Below are 22,954 nucleotides of genomic sequence, written 5' to 3'. Positions count from 1 at the left end.
CTAAGGGGAGGGGGGTGTCGGGATGATGGACAGCCCAGCAGGTATTTAAGGGCAAGGCGCATAATGGATAAAGCAAAGTCGGTGTGACGGACAGTTGGGGTGCGCGCCTAAAGGTCCTCATTAAGGGGAACTTAAGGGATGGGCCTTTACAGACAGGCATTCCTGTGGCCACCCCATCCGGCTGCCCTGGCCATTGAAAAGGTTGAAAGGTTGAAAAGGTGCTTTAGGTGGTTAAGACCCTGGTGAAGGTTGTGGAGGTTTGACCCCGACCTGATTGAAGCCAGTCTGTTAAATCAGTCAACCAAGAAGGGGCATCCTGCCTGAAAATACCTTGGCAGATTGAATGAATGACAGCCCAGGCATTGTTCCTGGTTTTTGAGGGGTTGGATCCAGGCATGGTGTCAGGAGGAATCCCCTGTGCCACAAATGAAAAGTGGCTTAAATTCTTTCTCATTGCAGCTCTTTTTATTTGTATTTTATTTCACCTTTATTTAACCAGGTAGGCCAGTTGAGAACAAGTTCTCATTTACAACTGCGACCTGGCCAAGATAAAGCAAAGCAGTGCAACAAAAACATCACAGAGTTACACATAAACAAACGTACAATCAATAACACAAAAGAAAAATAGAAAAATCTATGTACAGTGTGTGCAAATGTAGAAGAGTAGGGAGGTAGGCCATAAATAGGCCCTAGAGGCAAAAATAATTACAATTTAGCATTAATACTGGAGTGATAGATGTGCAGATGATGATGTGCAAGTAGAGATACTGGGGTGCAAAAGAGCAAGAGGGTAAGTAATAATATGGGGATGAGGTAGTCGGGTGTGCTATTTACAGATTGGCTGTGTACAGGTACAGTGATCGGTAAGCTGCTCTGACAACTGATGTTTAAAGTTAGAGAGGGAGATATAAGACTCCAGCTTCAGTGATTTTGCAATTCGTTCCAGTCATTGGCAGCAGAGAACTGGAAGGAAAGGCGGCCAAAGGAAGTGTTGGCTTTGGGGATGACCAGTGAAATATACCTGCTGGAGTGTGTGCTACGGGTGGGTGTTGCTATGGTGACCAGTGAGCTGAGATAAGGCGGGGCTTTACCGAGCAAAGACTTATAGATGACCTGGAGCCATGGGTTTGGCGACGGATATGTAGTGAGGGCCAGCCAACGAGAACATACATGTCGCAGTGGTGGGTAGTATATGGGGCTTTTGTGATAAAACTGATGGCACTGTGATAGACTACATCCAGTTTGCTGAGTAGAGTGTTGGAGGCTATTTTGTAAATGACATCGCCGAAGTCAAGGATCGGTCGGATAGTCAGTTTTACGAGGGTATGTTTGGCGGCATGAGTGAAGGATGCTTTGTTGCGAAATAGGAAGTCGATTCTAGATTTAATTTTGGATTGGAGATGCTTAATGTGAGTCTGGAAGGAGAGTTTACAGTCTAACCAGACACCTAGGTATTTGTAGTTGTCCACATATTCTAGGTCAGAACCGTCCAGAGTAGTGATGCTAGTTGGGCGGGAGGGTGTGGGCAGCATTTAAAAGCAGTTGGAGGCCACGGAAGGAGTGTTGTATAGCGTGGAAGCTCGCTTGGAGGTTTGTTAGCACAGTGTTCAAAGAAGGGCCAGATGTATACAGAATGGTGTCCTCTTTAAGAGGCAATTGCAAAAAAAAAGATGGACGATTATAGATGTAAAAATACTTGCCGTGCATATGCATATAAAGAAAAGTTCTCAACCACAGTAACGAGTTTGTAGCCATTTGTAGGCGAACAGGTTTAATGAGTAGTAAAAAACAAAAGCTCTGTGGATCATTGATCCCCAGCAGCAGAGCTCATGTGTGAAGGAGGTGAAGCAGTTAGGGTCTCCAGTGAGTTAGTAGTAGTAGCCCTCAGTGGAGGATTTGGAACATGCACCTCCAATGGAGTGTAACGGGGCCATGTTTCTCCTCTCAGGCCCACGCAAGAGTCAACGGACCCCCGTAGAGAGACGCACTCTGTCCTGGGGAAGCCCAGTGATGTGTTGGGGTCTTCAGCTGTACAAACTCTTACCCGTATACACTGAAAATAAGTCTGCCTATAAGTCAGAGCTTATCGGTGCCCACTGAAGACCCATAGGGGAGAGGAGATGGGGAGTGAAGTGGGACCCTACCCAGGTGCATGTCATCAAGACATCATAGTGTATCTCACCGTAGCTCAGACTCAGCAGTGTTGAGAGCGCTGCTCAACAACACAGGGAGTGTCCTCTACCCCCATCCTAGTTTCTCACAGGCGGGCAGGTCTGGCATGCACCAGAGGAGGAGTGTGTAGAGGGGACCTGCTGGTATTGATGAGTGATCCCAGCATGCCTTAGGGAAGGCTGTGACTACATGGTGTGTGTGTGTGTGTGTGTGTGTAATGGTCCACAGTTGGGTTAGGGTACATGCTCCAGGGCTTCAGAGCAGGCTACAGTAAGGGAACCCCCACTGTTTTACTCTTACTGTTCTCCTCAATGACCAATTATAGGCAATTTCCTCTGCTTTCCCCTCTGGCCCTCTCCAACATTACCCAAGCCCTACGCAGCCCTCCCTAACCTGCCCTGGGTCCAGCCTCCCTGCCAAGGCCTGGGTCTAATCCACTCTCTCCCTGCCTCGCCATACCTCAGGGGGGCTTTGTACTGGTCCTGTACAGGGATAAGACTCGCCTCGCGCTTTACACTTCAGGAAGGTTTACTGGGAGGGTCCCTGTGTGGCGGAGAGCATTAGGAGTGCATTGTCTCGCTGTGCCTTGGGCCTATGCTGGATAATATGCAGACACACTCCAACCCCCATAGAGAACCACTTGGATACAGCAATTTCTCCATACAAAAGGGCTGAAGTGACAGTGGAACAGGGCTTAACAATAGGTTGAGTTATTTACAGTTTGGTCTCTCAGGGTTTCACCCTGTGTTGTTGTGCAAACACAAACAGAGAGCGCCTTCCAGTGGTGACACCAGGGATGGACAGGGTGACAGAGGGCACCAATAGGGTTCACCACCAGGTCAACAGCCTGTTCAACCAATGCCCATACTAATAGTAACAGTAAAAGACACCAGGAATGCTAATGCTAGCAGAAAAGGACACCAGGGCCCTATTTGATAACCTTGTGATCTACCATGCATGGTGTAAAATCTGCAGTGCAGTGCAGGACACATCTCATTTGGAACCATTTAGCGAGCCATGACATTCACGCTCAGTGATAGTCCGTTTGTGTGTATAGTAGGTTAAGCGAATGACCCCTGGTTTAACGACTGCTGTTCCATTTTAAGGTGATCTATGCTGCTTTTGGGAGCTGTTGGTGAGCAATAGAACATATTGTCAATGTAGTGCTCTCTCTCCTTGATCCTCTCAGTAATAAATCATACTATCACAGAGCCGCTCCCCAAAAACCCATCTCCTCATAGCCCAGCCCTGCCTCTTAATCACGTCGCAAATCAAATCCCCTGACATCTATAATGGACGTGGAGCTGGATCTGCGACCGGACGACTTTGTCTTGACAGCATTTCCCTTGGAGGATACAAGCCTTTGATGGGCGTCTGGTTAGGTTACAGGTCCAGTCTCCTATCCACTGGGGCCGGTTGAGTAGGTAGTTGCTGATGACTCCACTAGAATCAGCGCCAAATGGAGAAGCCAACCTCACTTTTTTATTTGAAAGAGAATAGAACAGAACCCTGCCCTTGAGGCTTAGTCAGTTCTGGTGTTTTTAGTGTCCCGTAATGCCGCTTGGACAGTGGAGATCACAGTCTGTGGAGCCAGTAGCACTGACTGGAGACGCACATGGGCCAGTGGACACAGAGGACTAAGAGCTAGAGGATTCAGCTACAGACAGCAGGCTACCCGGCGTCAGTACTGCCTGCTTCACTGTCTGTCTGATACCCATACTAGACTTACAGATGTAGGATCTTAATATGAGCCAGTCTCCTACAGCAGGAAAATAATCCTGCAGCAACAGCAAATGTAAATTACTTTGTGGATTATAATTAAAGGTCATTTTTGTATTGTAAGGGAACATCAAATCTGAAATTACAAAGTGTAAATTACAAACATTAGAAACCTTTTTATAACTCAAAGACGCTACAAGTTTTAAATGTCCTACGTTGCAGGAAACTTCACCTGCAACAGGGTGATTAAATTAAGATCCTACAACTGTAGTGGGAGATACACTAGCACTTTTCCCTCCCTCCAGTCATACTGAATGGCCAGAGAGAGAGATGTCTAGGCAAAGTTTTTGCAAGAAGGAAACGGGATTCCATGGGAAATGTCTGACTCGGTCAAACTGAATTATTTTGTCCCAGGGTGACATAGTAACTGTTGCTGGGATCATGGCTTGTCGGTCTAGAGAAGAAGAGCAAGGTCACAGTCAGGATAGCAGGAAGGAATGGAGCAGACGATAAGGACCGGGATGCTCTCCTGTGCCAAGAGGACATGGATGGGGTTGTAATTGAAGTCTGTGATACAGACACGAACCCCAGTGATAGAGATAGGAATAACAGCACTGTACTGTGTATCCCATTGAGCAGGAAATTCTAATGCTAGAATTGAGTCAGACACAAATACATAACAAAAATACATTGTAAATAACTCGTCACTTAAAGTCTCTCTCTCCCCCCTCCCCAGCTGTCCAGGTGCACATTCTGAAGGCGGACAGGGCGAGCGAGTGGTGGAAGTTCACAGTCAACATCATCTCTGTCTACAAGCAGGGCGAGAGCCGCATCCGCCGCGGCGACCAGTTCCTGTGGGTCAGGGCCAAGGATGTGGCGTGCAAGTGTCCAAAGATCAAGACCGGGAAGAAGTACCTGCTCCTGGGTAACAATGAGGATTCTCCAGGGCAGTCTGGAGTGGTGGCCGATAAGGGCTCCCTGGTCATCCAGTGGAGAGACACATGGGCCCGTCGGCTGAGGAAGTTCCAGCAACGTGAGAAGAAAGGCAAGTGCAAGAAGGCGTAGGCGGAAAGTACGGACGACGCCTGGAGCGAGGGACTGGAACACGGGACAGGAGAAAGGATGAGCGGGTGTTGAAAAAGGACGAGAGGAGAGAGAGGGAGACTGAGGAAGGACAGAAAGGGCCTGTGCGTTGTCACTACTTTTTCCGAGTAGAAGCATGAAGAGAATATTATTGAGAAGATCTTTTCAAGTGGACTTTTGTGAAGGAGCTCACGCTGGTGTCATTGCTTCGTTGTTTTTTCCTTCGAGATTTGTGTCTGTGGATTTGCCAAGTTTGCACCTATTACCAGTATATATAAAGTTCATTGTGTTTTCATTTTTTTTCATATTGATATTTCATAACCCTATTTTATGAGCATTTTGTGCTGGTGCGAAGACCCCACAAATCAAGCCACTGCATTATCACAAGCTTTGTTTTCTGTCGTTTTTAGGGTTAGCTAATAATATCACTGACAAACCAGCCTGCATCATCAAACGTCCTCACTTCAACTTTTTTGTTGAAATTGTGTATCCTATTGGCAGTGCAGCAAAAAGTGCCATAAAATAACATTGGTTCTGCGCCTTGGAAATGCACGTTTCATGTATTATCAAATAATTTCGCTTCACCCGGTCGTATGTGTATATGTAACCTAAAACGCACAGTAACTAGCTATGTTTTTTTATTATATCACGGGTGTGACATATTGTACATTTGAATGTTGGCCCCTAGATGCAGACAGTGAAATGGGAAGAAAGAAAATGAATGTCCATTCTTAAAGGTGTACAAAATATTTGACTCCAGCATTGTTAACTAAGCTTAATCAAGGATATTATTTTAATCTACACATTTTTCTTTGTCCAGTTTCAGTATTCAGAATGATCTGAAATGAATGAATGTTCATTGTGATGATTAACACACTCTTGTACAGTTTCAAACTGCATGTCAACCTGTCTCCAAAAAGGATGGTTACTAAGTCAAATACATGGCGTCCATATTAGGACAGCGTCAGATGAGTTGATGTCCTAATATGGACACCGTGTCCTTACTCTCTTTTTGACTGGTGCTGCTGTCTAATTTCATGGTTAGTGTTTTTAATAATACTTTTGCTGGATTCCCAAGAAGATGACGGACTGCATTCAAAATGTCTGGGATTTCACAAAGACTCCTGCTATTAGAACAATGACAACCAGATTTCAATTTAGGATCTTCAATCTCTATTTAGGATCACTTGCTTTAATATTTTATTAATGTCTGGTTCAATTATACTGAACAAACATAAGTGCAACATGCAACAATTAACAATTTTACTGAGTTACAATTCAATATAAGGAAATTAGTCAATTGAAATAAATTAATTAGGCCCTAATCTATGGATTTCACATGACTGGGCAGGGGCGCAGCCTTGGCTGGGCCTGGGAGGGCATAGGCCCACCCACTGGGGAGCCAGGCCCAGCCAATCAGAATGACTTTTTCCCCACAAAAGTGCTTTATTACAGACAGAAATCCTCCTCAGTTTCATCAGCTGTCCTGGTGGCTGATATCAGACGATCCCGCATATGAAAAAGCCAGATGTGGTGGCTTATGGTAGAGAAATTAACATTAAATTCTCTGGCAACAGCTTTGGTGGGCATTCCTGCAGTCAGCATGCCAATTGCATGCTCCCTCAAAACTTGAGACACCTGTGCCATTGTGTTGTGTGACAAAACTGCACATTTTAGAGTGGCCTTTTATTGTCCCCAGCACAAGGTGCACCTGTGTAATGATCATGCTGTTTAATCAGCTTAATCAGCTAATATGTCACACCGGTCAAGTGGATGGAATATCTTGGCAAAGAAGAAATGCTCACTAACAGGGCGGCAAACAAATGTGTACACAAAATTTGAGAGAAATAAGCTTTTTGTGCGTATGGAACATTTCTGGGATCTTTTATTTCAGCTCATAAAACACTTTACATGTTGCGTTTATTTTTTTGTTCAGTATATATTTAATGATCGAGTGATTTAGGAGCCAGTCCTTCTAAGAGACAGAAAGCAGTGTGGTTCTTCCTCATGTTGCCCAGATTTAGTATATAGATGTGTTTTTTTTATTTGATATTGAAGGTGTACATTTATGAAATATGAATTCACATTACTATTATTATAATACAGTACACATGCTTTACCCAAAACCAAAAGGAAGCATTTGCAATGATGTGAATAAAAAACCTTATCATACCTAAGGTTTCAAATAGATTAGCTACAACACTAGTCCCTGTGTGTGGACAACATTGTTTTCAGAGAGCGTTAACCAAGCAGTAAGATATTGGTACATATTGAATTGAAAGCGTTACAATGTACATATTTATATGACCTCTCCCTAGGAACAATATTTCCTAATACTGTAGGCTATTCACCAATCGGCACAGAATTGTTTCTGTGTAGTATTAAATTCACCCTATTTTGGATGCAAATTTTAAAAAAGAAATCACAATGTGTAAAGCATTTGTAATTGAAACAAGCCTCTTCCCCAAGGTACTAAAAAAGGGATTGGCAATCAACAATAAAACATCTGTATAGGTAGTATTTTTATGTGAAAATGATCTAGATAATAAAACTATTATTAACATCAATGTATTGATTGTAGATTTTAGCAAAGAGAATGGACAGAGTGCACACCTAAGAACAGTATTTATGTTCTTGTTGTATTGAGGCAACAGAAATGTAGGAGTGCAGTTTACCTCTGATGGACAGTGAACTGTTCCAAACATTATTACACAAGCATTATTAGTCAGCTCTCTAAATTCTTGCTTCATACCCCTTCTCCCCCCACTTAACCATCCATAGACCTCACCCTTGTGCATAAGATATACATGTTACATGCTGGACTGCCTGCCACTCTAGAGTTCTTGAAAATTCTGTCTTGAGTGGTGTACGGCATCCACATTAGCAAGACATCAGATTTCAGGCAAAACTGCCAGTGGTCTTCCTAATATGGAATTCCTAATATGGATGCCGTAGCAACAGCTGCAGACATTCTTCAATGTCTCTTACAAGTCTGTCAAATTAATTAAGTTCAGAACGATTCGAAGAGGGCGAAACGAGGACTAGGAGGGGAAAAAATCATGTAATTCAATCACCTCATTATCCCCAAATGAATTAAAACCACATCTTTCTTTTATTTCAAACCAATCAGATGTACATTGAGGATCTGATTGCCAGCATCTGTGTTCCATACTGTTTCTCTCTGTGTACAGATCAGTCATATAAATACACATGCTTTGTGCTGGTGTATTGAAATATACAGATGACATATTACACGTATTTATACATATATTTACATGTTACTTCCTTTCATCGTTATATCCATACTCGTGACATTAAATGTAAATGTATTTCTGTTTGGCACATAATATATAATCAAACCTCAATCGTTTTTTCCATTCTGTCTCTGTATCCCCATGATGTAAATTTTAGATCAGTTTTCCAAGCAATGGATTGACAATGACCTCTCTGATGAAATATTACTACCGCAGACCTGTCAAAACGTTGCTTTGTTCATACTTTTTAAATGTAAATGTTGTTTAGCTGTGTTGGCCATTGCGAAACCATTTTTGCGATGTTTGTTTTACGATGTGTACTAATATATTATGGTTATTATATATGGATATATTTAATGACACGAGACATTGTGGATTTTATTGTCTTTTTTTTTTTTTACTCGTTTGTGGTTGTTTAGATGGTTGTGATTTTAAGAAGGAAACAATAACTACTGAACACCAAGCTGGTAGAACTAAATCCAGAATTCAGTTGAAATAAACTCCTGTTAAGTCGCCACTAGTGTGACTCTTTTTCTCTTATGCCTCTCTTTCTCTATCGTCTTAAATCATTCAATGTCTGCTTTGGATCTCTGAAGCCGGAGTCCTGGGTGTAACATACACACTTCTATCAACAGCTCCATGTGTGACTAAGGGCAGTACAGTAGAGGGCTAAGCATGCTGGGTGTAGATCGAATAGCTTTAGACCACCAAGCTCAGACCAGTAGTGGGATAGCTATACTGTTCACACGGACCAGTAGTGGGATAGATATACTGTTCACATGGACCAGTAGTGGGATAGATATACTGTTCACATGGACCAGTAGTGGGGTAGATATACTGTTCACACGGACCAGTAGTGGGATAGATATACTGTTCACACGGACCAGTAGTGGGATAGCTATACTGTTCACACGGACCAGTAGTGGGATAGCTATACTGTTCACACGGACCAGTAGTGGGATAGATATGCTGTTCACACGGACCAGTAGTGGGATAGCTATACCGTTCACACGGACCAGTAGTGGGATAGCTATACCGTTCACACGGACCAGTAGTGGGATAGCTATACCGTTCACACGGACCAGTAGTGGGATAGCTATACCGTTCACACGGACCAGTAGTGGGATAGCCATACTGTTCACACGGACCAGTAGTGGGATAGCTATACTGTTCACATGGACCAGTAGTGGGATAGATATACTGTTCACACGGACCAGTAGTGGGATAGATATACTGTTCACACGGACCAGTAGTGGGATAGCTATACTGTTCACACGGACCAGTAGTGGGATAGATATACTGTTCACACGGACCAGTAGTGAGATAGCTATACTGTTCACATGGACCAGTAGTGGGATAGATATACTGTTCACACGGACCAGTAGTGGGATAGATTTACTGTTCACACGGACCAGTAGTGGGATAGCTATACTGTTCACACGGACCAGTAGTGGGATAGCTATACTGTTCACACGGACCAGTAGTGGGATAGCTATACCGTTCACACGGACCAGTAGTGGGATAGCTATACCGTTCACACGGACCAGTAGTGGGATAGCTATACCGTTCACACGGACCAGTAGTGGGATAGATATACCGTTCACACGGACCAGTAGTGGGATAGCTATACCGTTCACACGGACCAGTAGTGGGATAGATATACCGTTCACACGGACCAGTAGTGGGATAGCTATACCGTTCACACGGACCAGTAGTGGGATAGCTATACCGTTCACACGGACCAGTAGTGGGATAGCTATACCGTTCACACGGACCAGTAGTGGGATAGCTATACTGTTCACACGGACCAGTAGTGGGATAGCTATACCGTTCACACGGACCAGTAGTGGGATAGATATACTGTTCACCCGGACCAGTAGTGGGATAGCTATACCGTTCACACGGACCAGTAGTGGGATAGATATACTGTTCACACGGACCAGTAGTGGGATAGCTATACCGTTCACACGGACCAGTAGTGGGATAGATATACTGTTCACACGGACCAGTAGTGGGATAGCTATACCGTTCACACGGACCAGTAGTGGGATAGCTATACCGTTCACACGGACCAGTAGTGGGATAGATATACCGTTCACACGGACCAGTTGTGGGATAGCTATACCGTTCACACGGACCAGTAGTGGGATAGATATACCGTTCACACGGACCAGTAGTGGGATAGCTATACCGTTCACACGGACCAGTAGTGGGATAGATATACCGTTCACACGGACCAGTAGTGGGATAGCTATACCGTTCACACGGACCAGTAGTGGGATAGATATACTGTTCACACGGACCAGTAGTGGGATAGCTATACCGTTCACACGGACCAGTAGTGGGATAGCTATACCGTTCACACGGACCAGTAGTGGGATAGATATACTGTTCACACGGACCAGTAGTGGGATAGCTATACCGTTCACACGGACCAGTAGTGGGATAGCTATACCGTTCACACGGACCAGTAGTGGGATAGCTATACCGTTCACACGGACCAGTAGTGGGATAGATATACTGTTCACACGGACCAGTAGTGGGATAGCTATACCGTTCACACGGACCAGTAGTGGGATAACTATACCGTTCACACGGACCAGTAGTGGGATAGCTATACCGTTCACACGGACCAGTAGTGGGATAGATATACTGTTCACACGGACCAGTAGTGGGATAGCTATACCGTTCACATGGACCAGTAGTGGGATAGCTATACTGTTCACACGGACCAGTAGTGGGATAGCTATACTGTTCACACGGACCAGTAGTGGGATAGCTATACTATTCACATGGACCAGTAGTGGGATAGATATACTGTTCACACGGACCAGTAGTGGGATAGCTATACTGTTCACACGGGCGCAAGCAAGCATCTCCTAACCTTTTGCAGCATCTGCAAAGTTTCTAAATTGACATATTGGAAGAACGCAGAGTATGCTATAGATACAGTACATTATCCTTAGTAGATGACCAATATTATATAACACTAATGTCTTTACACCAAGGAGTCCATGGATCGTGCTGTTAACTGTAAATGTTGTTTATTAGAAATGACAAGGTTGCATGAAGCTAAACAGATTCACATGTTAAAAAGTGACAGTCATACGTGTTATTTGTTTTGGCTGGCATTATCCTATAAACATGATCAAATCCCAAGACAAATGATACCATTAGAACTGCTAGTGGGTAAATATAATAATACTACTTATTATATAGATATGTGAGAGATGATATGGGTGAGTGAATTGCTAAGCTAGCAGAATTAGCGACCCAGAACCCCAGACCTCTCAGCCCACAGACAGAATTAGGAAAGTCCCCCCCCCCCCACCCCCCCATGGGAGGTCCTACAGTAGGGTCAGTGCTACCCTTTACCCAACCAACACCCACGTAAGAAAATAAAACATTGTTGCTGGTTCCTCATAAGCCAGGGCTACAGTAGAGAACAGTACAATACACTCGGTTTTCATACAAGGGGAAAAGAGAGAGAAAATATAGAGAGAGGGAGAAGAGAGGGAGGTGGAAGAGCGTGTGTGTGTCATTATTAGTGTATGTGTGTGTATTCAGGGCACCGGGGTGGTGTGTTAGAGGGCTTGGAGGCACTATGTATCAAGCGTCTCAGTACAGGAATGCTGATCTAGAATCAGGTCTGCCTTGTCTATGTCATTCTGTTCATTGGGATATAAAATGCAAACCTGGTCCTAAATCAACACGCTTGATACATACCTGCATAAGTGCCTCTGCACCTCGTCTCCCCTGTAGGCTCTCCACGCAGTCTCAGTGGTCATCCGACGGACGGTGCGACGTCCAAAACGCTCCCCTCAGCCTCTTCGTTAGGTGGGCCACACAGCAACCACCACTATAGCAATGAGCAGGAGAACGATCACCACCAGCATCCCTGAAACAAGAATAGAAACACAAACAGAAAGATAAGTACTGTAGGGGGGAAAACCCGACAGAAATTCAAACAATCAACAACAACAAAAATGACACTTTACAAAGTGTACCTAATGCAGAGTAGTTACAGCACATAGACAGGTACAGTACATACTAGTTACATAGACAGGGAATTCTACACATTGTCTACATTCTTCTGATCAGGTTAAGCTGGACAGCCACAGACCAAAGGAATAGGTGGTGGAAATGCAACCAATCGGTAAACTTGAAAAAGGTACGCCTAGGCCTTTTTCTAGTTAGCTCAGACCTTTGGCCCTACCCAATTTTCTAAATCCTTTCTGCGCCCCAGTGTTTAGGCTACTACCCTCATATTACCTGCACATTTTCACCAAGATGACTTAATACACGTTTATATGCAATCTAGAATTGTGACAGGTTTATTGGCACAGATCACACTGCGGTGGGCATATGTTCCAGATCTGACTTCACTGGAGAGAGAGGGTAATCAATGTTTTTCCACCAATGCTGTGGAGACAGAGGAGACCCGAAAGATTATACTGTAGCGACCTCACACTTAAATCAAAAGCTTTTTACCCCACAGGACCTGAAAATTAGATAGACACAGATCAAATTAACGTTTTTATCATGGCCACGATAATAAAGAAAATATAGAAAAACTATTCAAAAAGTTCAAGACCGACATTTATTATCAAGACTGTAGAATAGATAGTTATTCTGTGTTTGCATATTGGCAATTTGAATATTATATGGCTAGCCTACAACCACCGTTCAATGGGTTTTCCAGTTGTCTTGGCTAGTCTGTTGTCATCTAACCTACAGCTGTTTCAAATCCTGAAACCTTTCTAAGGTGTTGGTAAGAATAAAAGGACTGGTGGATGGCTGGTGTCAAGTGTCATGCCTCTCAACCTTGGTGAGCTTTCATGGCAGCTAGGGGGGATTTCTCTCCCAACGTCATGCCACACATTACAGTAGATATGGAAAACTATCTCCAAGGACACATTTAGCCACATTTTCCTCTCGCCCTCTCTCTAGTGTTTCTCCTTGAATGGCATCACCATCGAGTGAAGATTTCAAACAACTGCATCCTGGAGAATCTGATGGCTTGATGGCTGTCGACAGTCTCTGGCTGACTCAAGTTGTCCATGGTTACTTCGCATGCGAGCCGGTATTTTCCTTCCCTGGCCTTTTCACTTTTGGTTTACATTTCTTTCATACCTTGGCTTTCTCGTCGTGCATTCTACTCTGCAGCGTAATTGCAGTTTGGTCCACAGGGAGAGATAGGGGGAAGATGAACCCAAGCTGAACTAATTGCCTGCGTCATAGTCAGAGTAGAACTCCTAATCTAGGATCAGCCCTCCGTCCCGTCCGCCCCGTCCGTGGAATCTTGTACATTTTGATCTAAAAGGCAAACCTGATCCTAGATCAGCTTGGTTGGTTGCGACACTTTATCCTACTTTTAGGATTTCTTAATTGAATACGGTGGCATGGCTACTGCAAGGATACAATACTAAACAGTTCCAAACTGAGGGAAATATCTCTCTCTCTCTGAGTTGAGTGAAGGAGATGCAGGCACAACTTAGTGGCTATTCACATTCGCCATACTCTACATGTAACCAATTCATCTTAGTCCTATTTCCCCTTCTTCTCCTATGTCTTTATTTCAAACTTTCAATAAAACAGCTCTGTCTGAAGTCTAGCATGCTAGTCTCCGACCTCTCAGAATGATCATTGGTCGAGACAGGACCTCCCCACTTGATAACTTACACATGTGAGCAGAGCCGCAACAACGTAAATGTCAAGTGGGAACATTCCTCCCAACAGCCCTCATGATGGCTTTTTAAACACCTCACACTGAAGAGAAATATACACACACACACACGCCAGACAATTAACTACGCTTCAGTGTGAAGGATATTAAAACAGGATAGTATGCTGTCATCTTTACATTCAGCTCGACTTGACGGAAGGGCGTAGGCAGATAAACATTCTGAAGTCAAATTTACCTTAGACGTTCATGTACATCGTTGGATAATAAAGTCATCTTCTTCTTCGATATGTCCCCTACCACCCAGTCACCCTCAGCCCCCAGACACCCAACTAACACTCCCTCCCCTTCTCTTTGGGACTGTCCCCGTCCCGCTAAGTAACTAAATAAGTTACCCCTGACCCAGTCTCGACGAAGCAATGACAACAATCACATTTGCAGGCCAAATAGATGAGACTACGCTTCGCCATTGAAGCCAAAGGGTCTACAGTGCAGTCAGCAGTCAAAGTGACCCCCCCCCCCCAAGAGCTTTAGAGATGGGCAGAGTAAGAAGGATTGGCGTACACCCTTTTTAGCATTTCACGCCATATCAGTAAGACAAATCCTAATTGGTGGAGAAAAGGAAGGGACGCGGGTGGAATTTGTACTTCTGTCTCTGCCCTCGTCAACACACACACCTCCCCCGTTCTTACCCTTTGCCTACGGTTCATAGCTCTTTTCGGCCACAAAAGACTCGGCTGACCTTTGACGACCGGTCAAGTTGTATGTTAACATGGTTTGCGAGGTCATCACTTTTCTAATTGTAAACCTTTAGGTTTCTCACACCAGGGTAGATGGTTATCCTCCAGCAATTCCATTGTAATATGAACATATCACTTCAGAACACATTGATGAACATCATATTGAAGTAATATACAGTCAAATGAAAAGCTTTCGCAAAGGAATAACACATTTCATAGGGGCTGATCAAATCTGTTGGATGTTTATGGAGTTTGAAAAAGAAGCAGTAAAGCGACTGCTGTTTCAGATCTATTGTTTTACAGCCATCCAATGTTCCACTCTTGCCAGCCAAAAACAAGTGGTAAAGGTGAGGTAAGCATTTGTAAACGTGACAAACCATGACATTCGGGACCTGTTACTCCTCTAGGTCATGGGATCAACACCGTCATACGTACAAAAATCTTGGATTTCTTTTGTTTTAGTACAACCCTAGATTTGAATGGTTTGTTTCAGTATTTTTTCGGTCCAACACTGAAATGAATGCTAGGGCATGGGAGACTAGTAAAAATGATCATAACGGCATCAAAAGTATTCAAGGTTTACTTAACAGGCTTGAAGGGATTCAGTGAAATTAAGTTACATTTACCTACCCTCAATGACAACCCCTCGAAAGCCCTAACAATTCAGGCCTACTTGAGATGCAAGCCACCTGCGGGATTCGAGTCCGTGAGTATGTGTGTGGGGGGTTTCCCTCCAGCCTCCGCAGGCCCATGGGATTAGTCCATTGGATAGAGGGCGAGAGGTCTGCCCCCACGTTGCCTGATGAGACACTTAAGCCCTGGGAAACTCACACCACCCTCCTAGGGCCCTTTGGTGCTAAGCGGTAATCTGCCTTTCTAATGCCACCTACCCCCCTCAAAACCTCTTCACTACCCATTTCCCAATAAAGGGAAGTGACATTGAAAAGTAGGCTTTACTTTATTGAATCTTTTTATTGGGCAGCCTTAACTTTCTCATTTTTCTCAAAGCTTAAACACTGTTTAAAAAGGCAAACCCCAAGTTAGCTTTAAAAGCTTTAACGTTTTCCTTGTCACCCATATATCCTGGTGTGGCTCTTCCCCAATAAACCTCAGCACCGTGAGATTGATGACTGGAGGACTTGTAATGTACTTGTGTCCCGACTCTCTATATGTCTCAACAAGATCCAGGATGTTTCACAAGCATGCCCTGAGATCCAGTCATGCACACGTTGTTGCAGGATGGATCCATGGCGGTATGTTATGCTATGTGGGTCCTTCCTCCCTTCAGCGGAGAGATGACCCCTAACCATGTTCAGCCCGTGCTCGTCCAGCCTTCAGCTTGCCAACTAAACAGGATTTCCCACAGTGTCCTCAGTCACTCATCTCTCTATCCTTGTTGTCTCTGGCAGAAGGTCTAAGAGGTTGATTAAAGATTGACACACAGGCTCCATCAGTACACGTATAAGAAGATGTGAATTTGCTGCATCTAAATGCTGCAACTCCTAACAGTTCAAATCCTAACAACAGCAACATCTTATGTTAAATCCTCAAGTTAAACACACATCTTAAGTCAGGATTCTGCCCCCAATGTGCATAATCTGGGAGGTTTCTTCTCTTATGAGAGAAAGTATGTCAAGTATGCCCGTCACCTTGTCAAAGACAGTCTTTCCCACCCATAGGAGAGTTGAAGGAAGACATAACACTCAAGCCTGGGTTTTGGACGAGCTGGGTTCCAAAAATAAATAAAGTCCAAGCTCAGGAATCATCAACACGCACCCAAGAACAAGAGGAGAAACCCTCCAGAAGATGTGTGGTGTGTTCTAGTTTCAATTATTTCTTTGCACAAGACAAAGACAAGTGTCAAACAAACCAGGAGAAGAGAGGATGGAAAAAGGAGGAATGGAGCAGGTGGGGACACCCAAACTACCCCCCCCCCCCCACCCCCCACTACACAGAATTGTTAAGCATTGGCACTGTAGAGAAGAGAAGGGATAGGGGGAGGGAGAAAACAATGAGAGAGACCGCAGACAGATATAAAAGCCAGAGAGAGAGAGAGAAAGAGAGAGAGAGAGAGAGAGAGAGAGAGACTCCTGGGTTAGCACAATGTGCCCAGTGACACTAGTTCTGAGATCTTCAAACAAACCTTCTCTGGGTGTCATGGTGACTGGGCAAAAGTGTCATAAACTGTTATATTAGCTGAGCGTTGATCGCATCCCAAAGTCTTACTGTTGTATCCCCGCGCCACTGTTCGCCTGTTAGTGGGGGCTCCTGGTGCAACAATGCAGCCATCTCCAAGGTGACGCGGACTGGTGTTTACAAGGCAAACATAGCTTGACTACGCCAACAAGCTTTGTCGGACATTCCCGTTCTCGCTGTATGGTAGCTAGCCTAGCTGCCTCCCCTCTCTAGCATATATTTTTCCCAGCAGAGAGAAAGAAGCAGGGTGGTCATTGAGAGAGGAAAGCCAGGCATTGTAAAGGCTAAAGACCAAAGAGCCGAGTTAAACAAATTAAAGGGGATTGGGGAGTAATGGTGAGAGAGGGCCCCATTGACACAGCATCACAGCTCCTCTTTAGCTCTGTAAACCACTGAACTCCATCAAAGACTGGTTACAAGAGAGGGTGGTGCTGACTTACTACACTACAGACTGGCTCCTGGGAGTCCTTTGAAAGTGGTACCAATAAAGGCTTTTTGACTTACTACAGAGTCTGTACTACAGCCTGGCTCTTGGAAGCCCCTTTCAGAGAGTAAGGGACTGGGGATTGGATAGGGGGACCTATGTGGGACTGTTTTCTATAGCAGAGAGTAGTAGATCTGATAGAGCCAATCCCCACGCCACTGTGTGGTGTTTCGATGCCATCAATGTCGTTGTTTATGGTCAATTAAGCAGCATCAAGTCTGCTTCCGGTGGGCACAGCAATGATATCGCTGAATGGACTACGATGGATGGAGCTACTCTGGGAGAACCCAGCTTTAGAGGGTTCTGATAGGAGCTCTTTAACACGATCTTTAACCATCACGAATGACTTACCTGGAGAGTAAAGATTATAGGACTGAGACTCAATATAACACATAACTGAGTGCATTTAGAGTTTGGGTCTGGCTTTCCCATTACTGAAGGTCTATGCTCCCTTTACTAGGCCATTCACAGCCCACTGAACTGTACTGAGAGCTGCAGAAAGAGAAAAAGGAGATGGGACCGATGCTTGTAAATCTGGATGAGAGACAGACTTATTACAGTTGGGTTAGGAACACAGAGCAGATCAAATGGCCTGGCAGACCGCAGCGACCCTGGAGAAGAAAGAGAAAGAAGATGTGCTCACCGCAGGAAGCCGACTTGGTCTCCACCAGCTTAACCCTTCGTGTCTCGTTGCGGATCCGGTCATCCGTCTTGTCCACCAGGTGGGTGAGGTCATCGATGATTTCTAAGAGGGAAAGAGAGAAGTGACAAAGTTAGTTGGAACGATGCTTCAGTTCAATATCAGTTAAAGTACATCTCAAAGACCACAAAAATGTAAAAAAAAGTTTTATTATTTTCAGATTTAAGAGACCTCCAACAGTCCTATGCTCTCGGCACTCGCTAATAAAATCACCCTTTATAGAAACGCTATGGACTTGGAAGGAAACAGAGCCTATATAGGTGCTGTCGGCAGCCTCAAACAGCCCTCGAGACAAAAGACAAGAGCGATGGGGGGAATGTGTGAAAGCACTCTTCTCCCTTTCAAAATCGTTCAGTACTTCCTGAATCAATGCTGGCTTTAATCAGTGACTCTACTGTGATTTAACGCCCGCTCGTGGAACAGACGCCAGCCGGGCGCTGCTGCAGTACAGTAGGACTTCCTGTCTTGAAGGCCGTCCAGCTGGAGACCTGTGATTCATAACGACGAGTTGCCGTGGTGACACAACAGCCATGGTAGTCCACAATTACTGGAGACCATGACTTAGGTCACTGCCACCCAACACTACGGCGCAGCAAAATCCCAGCAGGCAAAACTGGTTGATATGACGTCATAATGAATGTAAAACTGGTCATTTAAAAATATGCCATTTCAACCAGTTTTGCTCCCTAGGAAATGCAGTGAGCATTTACATATTAAATCGCTTCACTCGCTGCAACAGACTGTTTTTGTATGACATTGAGTGAACTGTGTTTCAGCGGCGAGAGCCTTTGAAAATGTTCCCACTGCTGTACTTGCTATTCAACTCATAGGCGGAGTAAACCAATTACTCAACAATGAAACACAAACATGAAGAAATATCTAAAGAAATATGAGCGAAAAAGTGTCAAAACAGCATGGCTCATTGCTCGCGTTCTACATTAAAGTATTTATTGCTAAACAGAATCCAAATAATCCATTTCGTCTTTAGCGTTTGGGGGTACGTCTGTAGATCGAGCTGTGTGGCACTGGCTCGTCGTTTGTTCAATTCAAGCCTCGATGATAGGTCCTCTCCAGTCTCCAGCAAACCTTTGACAGAATAAAAAATGTTAGGGGCACGAACAGTGACGTGTTGTGGACTTAGATTTTTTTTAAACAAACTGAGGCTGAGGAGAAAAAGACCAACTGAACGGACAGAAACTCTGTTCACATATTACCCATTTTGGCAAGTTGGAGTATTTTCAGGAAAGGAAAGCAAGTCTTTCACCTACAGGCCTCCTTTGGCTGCCAACTCAAACAAGCTGCTTTCTTATTTCCAGGAAACTACCTGTTTTCTGATGTCTGAGACAGACATACATGTCAAAGAGAGGGTTTTCTAGCAAGTTACAAAATTACTCCAATATAATTTGCATCCGTCCTGTGTAACATCAACTAGGCTAAATTATGAAATTCTCACGAGTGAGTTCAAAGGTCATAATCAGACTATTCTTATCTCTAGGTAAGTTGTCTTTCCTAGTTCGAGACGCCCCTTCGCCAGTGAGAAAACATGCTTCGGTAAGTGGAGTCATCAGTGGTTGACAAGGGAACCTGCTTTCGGCCCAACTCAGATAATTAAGTTGGGGATAATTTGGGTGAGGCGGGTCAGGCAGCGTCAGTTTTAAAGGGGCAAAGTGCGGAGCAGAGAGGAAAGGGGTGACGGAGAGACGTGAGAGGGCCATGTGTAAAACATCTCCTGGGACATCCACCTCATCCTAGCATGAGGCAGCAATTTATGAGCAGCGCAAAAGAGAGAAAGAAACCCCGAGACGGTCTTACAAGTTCGACCAGCTACCCCTTGGGATAGGTACACAAAAAACGAACCAACTCGCTTTCCCTCTTCGCATGCCGCGCTCCAGAGACATAATTCCCAATTTCCTAAAGTAGCACGTTGCTCCGATACATGACAGCTGCTCTCCCTGGCTCGGACCGGGCCTATCAGCAACACCACAATGCAGGGCCTGTTCCAAAACGAAGGTTGTTTATTTTAAATGCTATTACACTGGATAAACCTCCAAACCCACAGTGTGGGAGAGAGCACAGAGTCATAGGCTCATACTCACATAGTGATGTCATCCGGTGTACTGTAAGTGACGGCTTGCAACCCCTCCCCCCTTCACATTGGTAAGTAGAGGAATCCATCTTTCTAAACTCTGTGCAGGCACCCAACGCTAGCATCAGAAACAGTGGAACGTGTGCTGAGGTCTGCAATCACCGCCCTATCCCGCACCCCCTTTTTTCAATGTTTTCAAAGGGGTGGATCAGCTTAATATTGCGGAAAGAATGTTGCTTCCATCAATGTAATTGTCTGCATAATTTCCAATCCCCCATATATTTTTTGGGTAAATATATATATCCATATACATGCACGCATGCATACACACATATATATATATATATATATATATATATATATATATACGCATACCTATATAGACAAACAGAATATACCTTTATTATTCCCTGCAAACCCTACCACCCTTCCCCCAATTGGAGTAAACTAATAAACACTTAGGCTTCTACCTTCAGTTTATACATCTTATACACATTTTACAGACACAATCTATTTTACAATAGTTATAGTTTGTTTAGTCCTTCCTCTATTTCTGGATGTACATCCTGTTTGATTTCTATTTGTAACTATGCTATTTCACAAAAGTTCTGAACCTATATACATTTTACAGACCCCGGATGTTTTACATTGGTTATCTTATTAGTCCCACCCTTCAGCTCCATTCAACCCCTCCCATCTATCTCTCAACATCATCCATTTTGGATTTCTATTTGCCATATATTTTTCAACTGTGCAGTGATGCTTCACAAAAGTATTGAACATTTCTATTCTCATAGCTTCTACAGATTGTAAATTAAAAATATATTTTTTGGCTAAAATAATTATTATATTATTGATTGATCGACTATGGCTTTTCAAATCACCCAGTATGGCTATCTGCAGCGTGAGTTCTAGGCAAATGTTGCAATTCTTCAGCCATTCCTGGACCTGTGACCAAAAACGAGCTACATATGGACAATACCAAAATAAATGATCTAATGACTCTGCCTCCTCACAGCAGAATCTGCAGAGCTGGGAAGATTGTATCCCCCGATATATATAACATTCTAATGGTTGCAAGAATTTTGTATAGTAATTTAAATTGAAAAATGTGTTTTGAATCCGGCGTTGTTTTGCGAAACAATTCATAAACCATGTGCCATGGAATGGGTACATCGAAAATCTCTTCCCAACTATTTTGTCCCACACCCCCTTATTAAACCCCCTCTCCCCTCGGTCGTCAAGGGCAAACAATGGTAAACACGCTGGTCGAACAGAGCCTTTTGTCGATGTCAGTGATGAGGCTCTCTTTAGAATACAGCCCACGGTCAAGGCGAGGCATTATTGCTAAGATTCTGCTTAGGCAGTATCTCACTTTGAGAATTCAGGAGCAACACCTCAGAGACAGAAAACACACAGTCACACATTCTCACACAGAAGCTTCTTAACTTAAATGAGGAAAAAGTTGGCGAGACAGCTGTCAGGTTTACTATTCAGTGTGCAGCACATCAACAAGTTTAATGAATGGATTTCTCCACCCACACATCCCCACAGACACAAACCAATGTGAAATCCCAATCTAAAACAGCAATCTAAAGTTGACGGAAAAACTCCAATCAAAGACTTTAAAAAATGCAGATAAATGAGCAACGAGCCCTCGATTTTCCACCTTTTTTAAATGAAGGGACAAGTGATTGCAAGTCAAAGGAATTGGTAAAAACAAACAAGAATAGTTTCCTTCACAATTAAGACAACTTCGGAGTTCTTCCTTCCCTGAGGAAAGAGACATGAATCTATCAGCGTCATAATATACACAAGTAACTAAACACACTTTTCATAATTAATCTACGCAAACATATTTATGTCCTTACTCCAACATTCCTCAAGAAAATGCAGGAGGCAATTAGCAAGTTCTTAATGGATACCGACTGTTCCCATTGTCACCTCATTTGTTTAGCTAGAAACACAATGAAAAACTCCAGGCGCAGTCGCTTGGGGGAAAGACCGGGTGGGTGGGTGGTTGTTTGGCAGCCAAAAGACAGAGACAGCAGTGCTGTTGAGATTACACGGATGTGTCAACTGACAGGCCAAGTTCACTGCTCTGGAAAGAAAAAAAGAAGAGACTTTCCTTCCCAAACACCAAAATAAACAGCGTAATCCTGTCTCTTCCAGAAGGGTACATGCCATTGTCACCTTGCTTTCATCTCTTTCTATAGCTCTTTCTCTCTCAACTATATGCAAAGAAGGGAAAGCACCCTCGCATGAGTTTGTTTTTGTTTTCAGGTTGTATTATTTTCCTAGTCTTCTCTGTCTTTGTCCTGTGTACAGGTCGCAGAGGAGGAAAGGTGTAGGCATGCCAACGAGTGGCGTCATTTGACACAGCAATTCCCCAACCACACTGGTGCACCGTAGGACACCTCCGCCACATTCTTCTGACGAAATATGACGCCGCCGAAGGCTCTGGAAAACAGATGTTGTTCTGCAATGACGTCACTCACATCTTTACTTTCTCCTCCGCGGCCGACTACACTGCGCCCTCTCAGAGTCCCATCATTTCCCGTCCAAGACAATTACACTGCTTCTCTAAACAATGTTCCTGATTGCCTTTAGATCCAATGCCAGCTTCCTGTCTCAAGACACAATAGTTAGCAGGTTCATTTCCATCCCTGTTGGATGGTCATCTGGATGGAGAGACTGAGAGACTTCCTCTCCTCTGCACATAGGGAACAGTGAGTTCTAGGATGAACGCCTTAGTTTCAGTATTGGACGGCCAATTGTTAAGGAAGACCAAAGAAGCAGAAATCCCTTTGAGGAATAGTGTTTGTCATGGACAATGT

General features: G+C 44.0%; 2 protein-coding genes across 3 annotated transcripts in view; one reads left to right on the top strand and one right to left on the bottom strand.

Moving 5' to 3' along the window:
- The window catches only part of LOC115147201 (netrin-1), a 90,369-nt gene extending 84,646 nt beyond the window's left edge, over positions 1-5,723 (top strand). For both annotated transcript variants that reach the window (XM_029689283.1, XM_029689282.1), the window contains one exon: positions 4,628-5,723. In XM_029689283.1, the coding sequence (XP_029545143.1) occupies positions 4,628-4,956 (329 nt within the window). In that variant the 3' untranslated portion in view covers positions 4,957-5,723. The remainder of the gene's footprint in view (positions 1-4,627) is intronic.
- Positions 5,724-11,253: 5,530 nt separating this feature from the next.
- LOC115147200 (syntaxin-8) overlaps positions 11,254-22,954 on the bottom strand; it is a 44,161-nt gene continuing 32,460 nt past the window's right edge. Inside the window, exons 7-8 of the mRNA XM_029689281.1 lie at positions 17,975-18,076; positions 11,254-12,126 (exon numbers count right to left, since the gene is read on the bottom strand). Coding sequence (XP_029545141.1) covers positions 12,062-12,126; positions 17,975-18,076 — 167 coding nt within the window. The 3' untranslated portion in view covers positions 11,254-12,061. The remainder of the gene's footprint in view (positions 12,127-17,974; positions 18,077-22,954) is intronic.

Source organism: Salmo trutta, chromosome 14 (assembly GCF_901001165.1).
Source record: "Salmo trutta chromosome 14, fSalTru1.1, whole genome shotgun sequence".
Classification (NCBI taxonomy): Eukaryota; Metazoa; Chordata; class Actinopteri; order Salmoniformes; family Salmonidae; genus Salmo; species Salmo trutta.
This window is presented reverse-complemented; position numbering and strand designations above follow the sequence as displayed.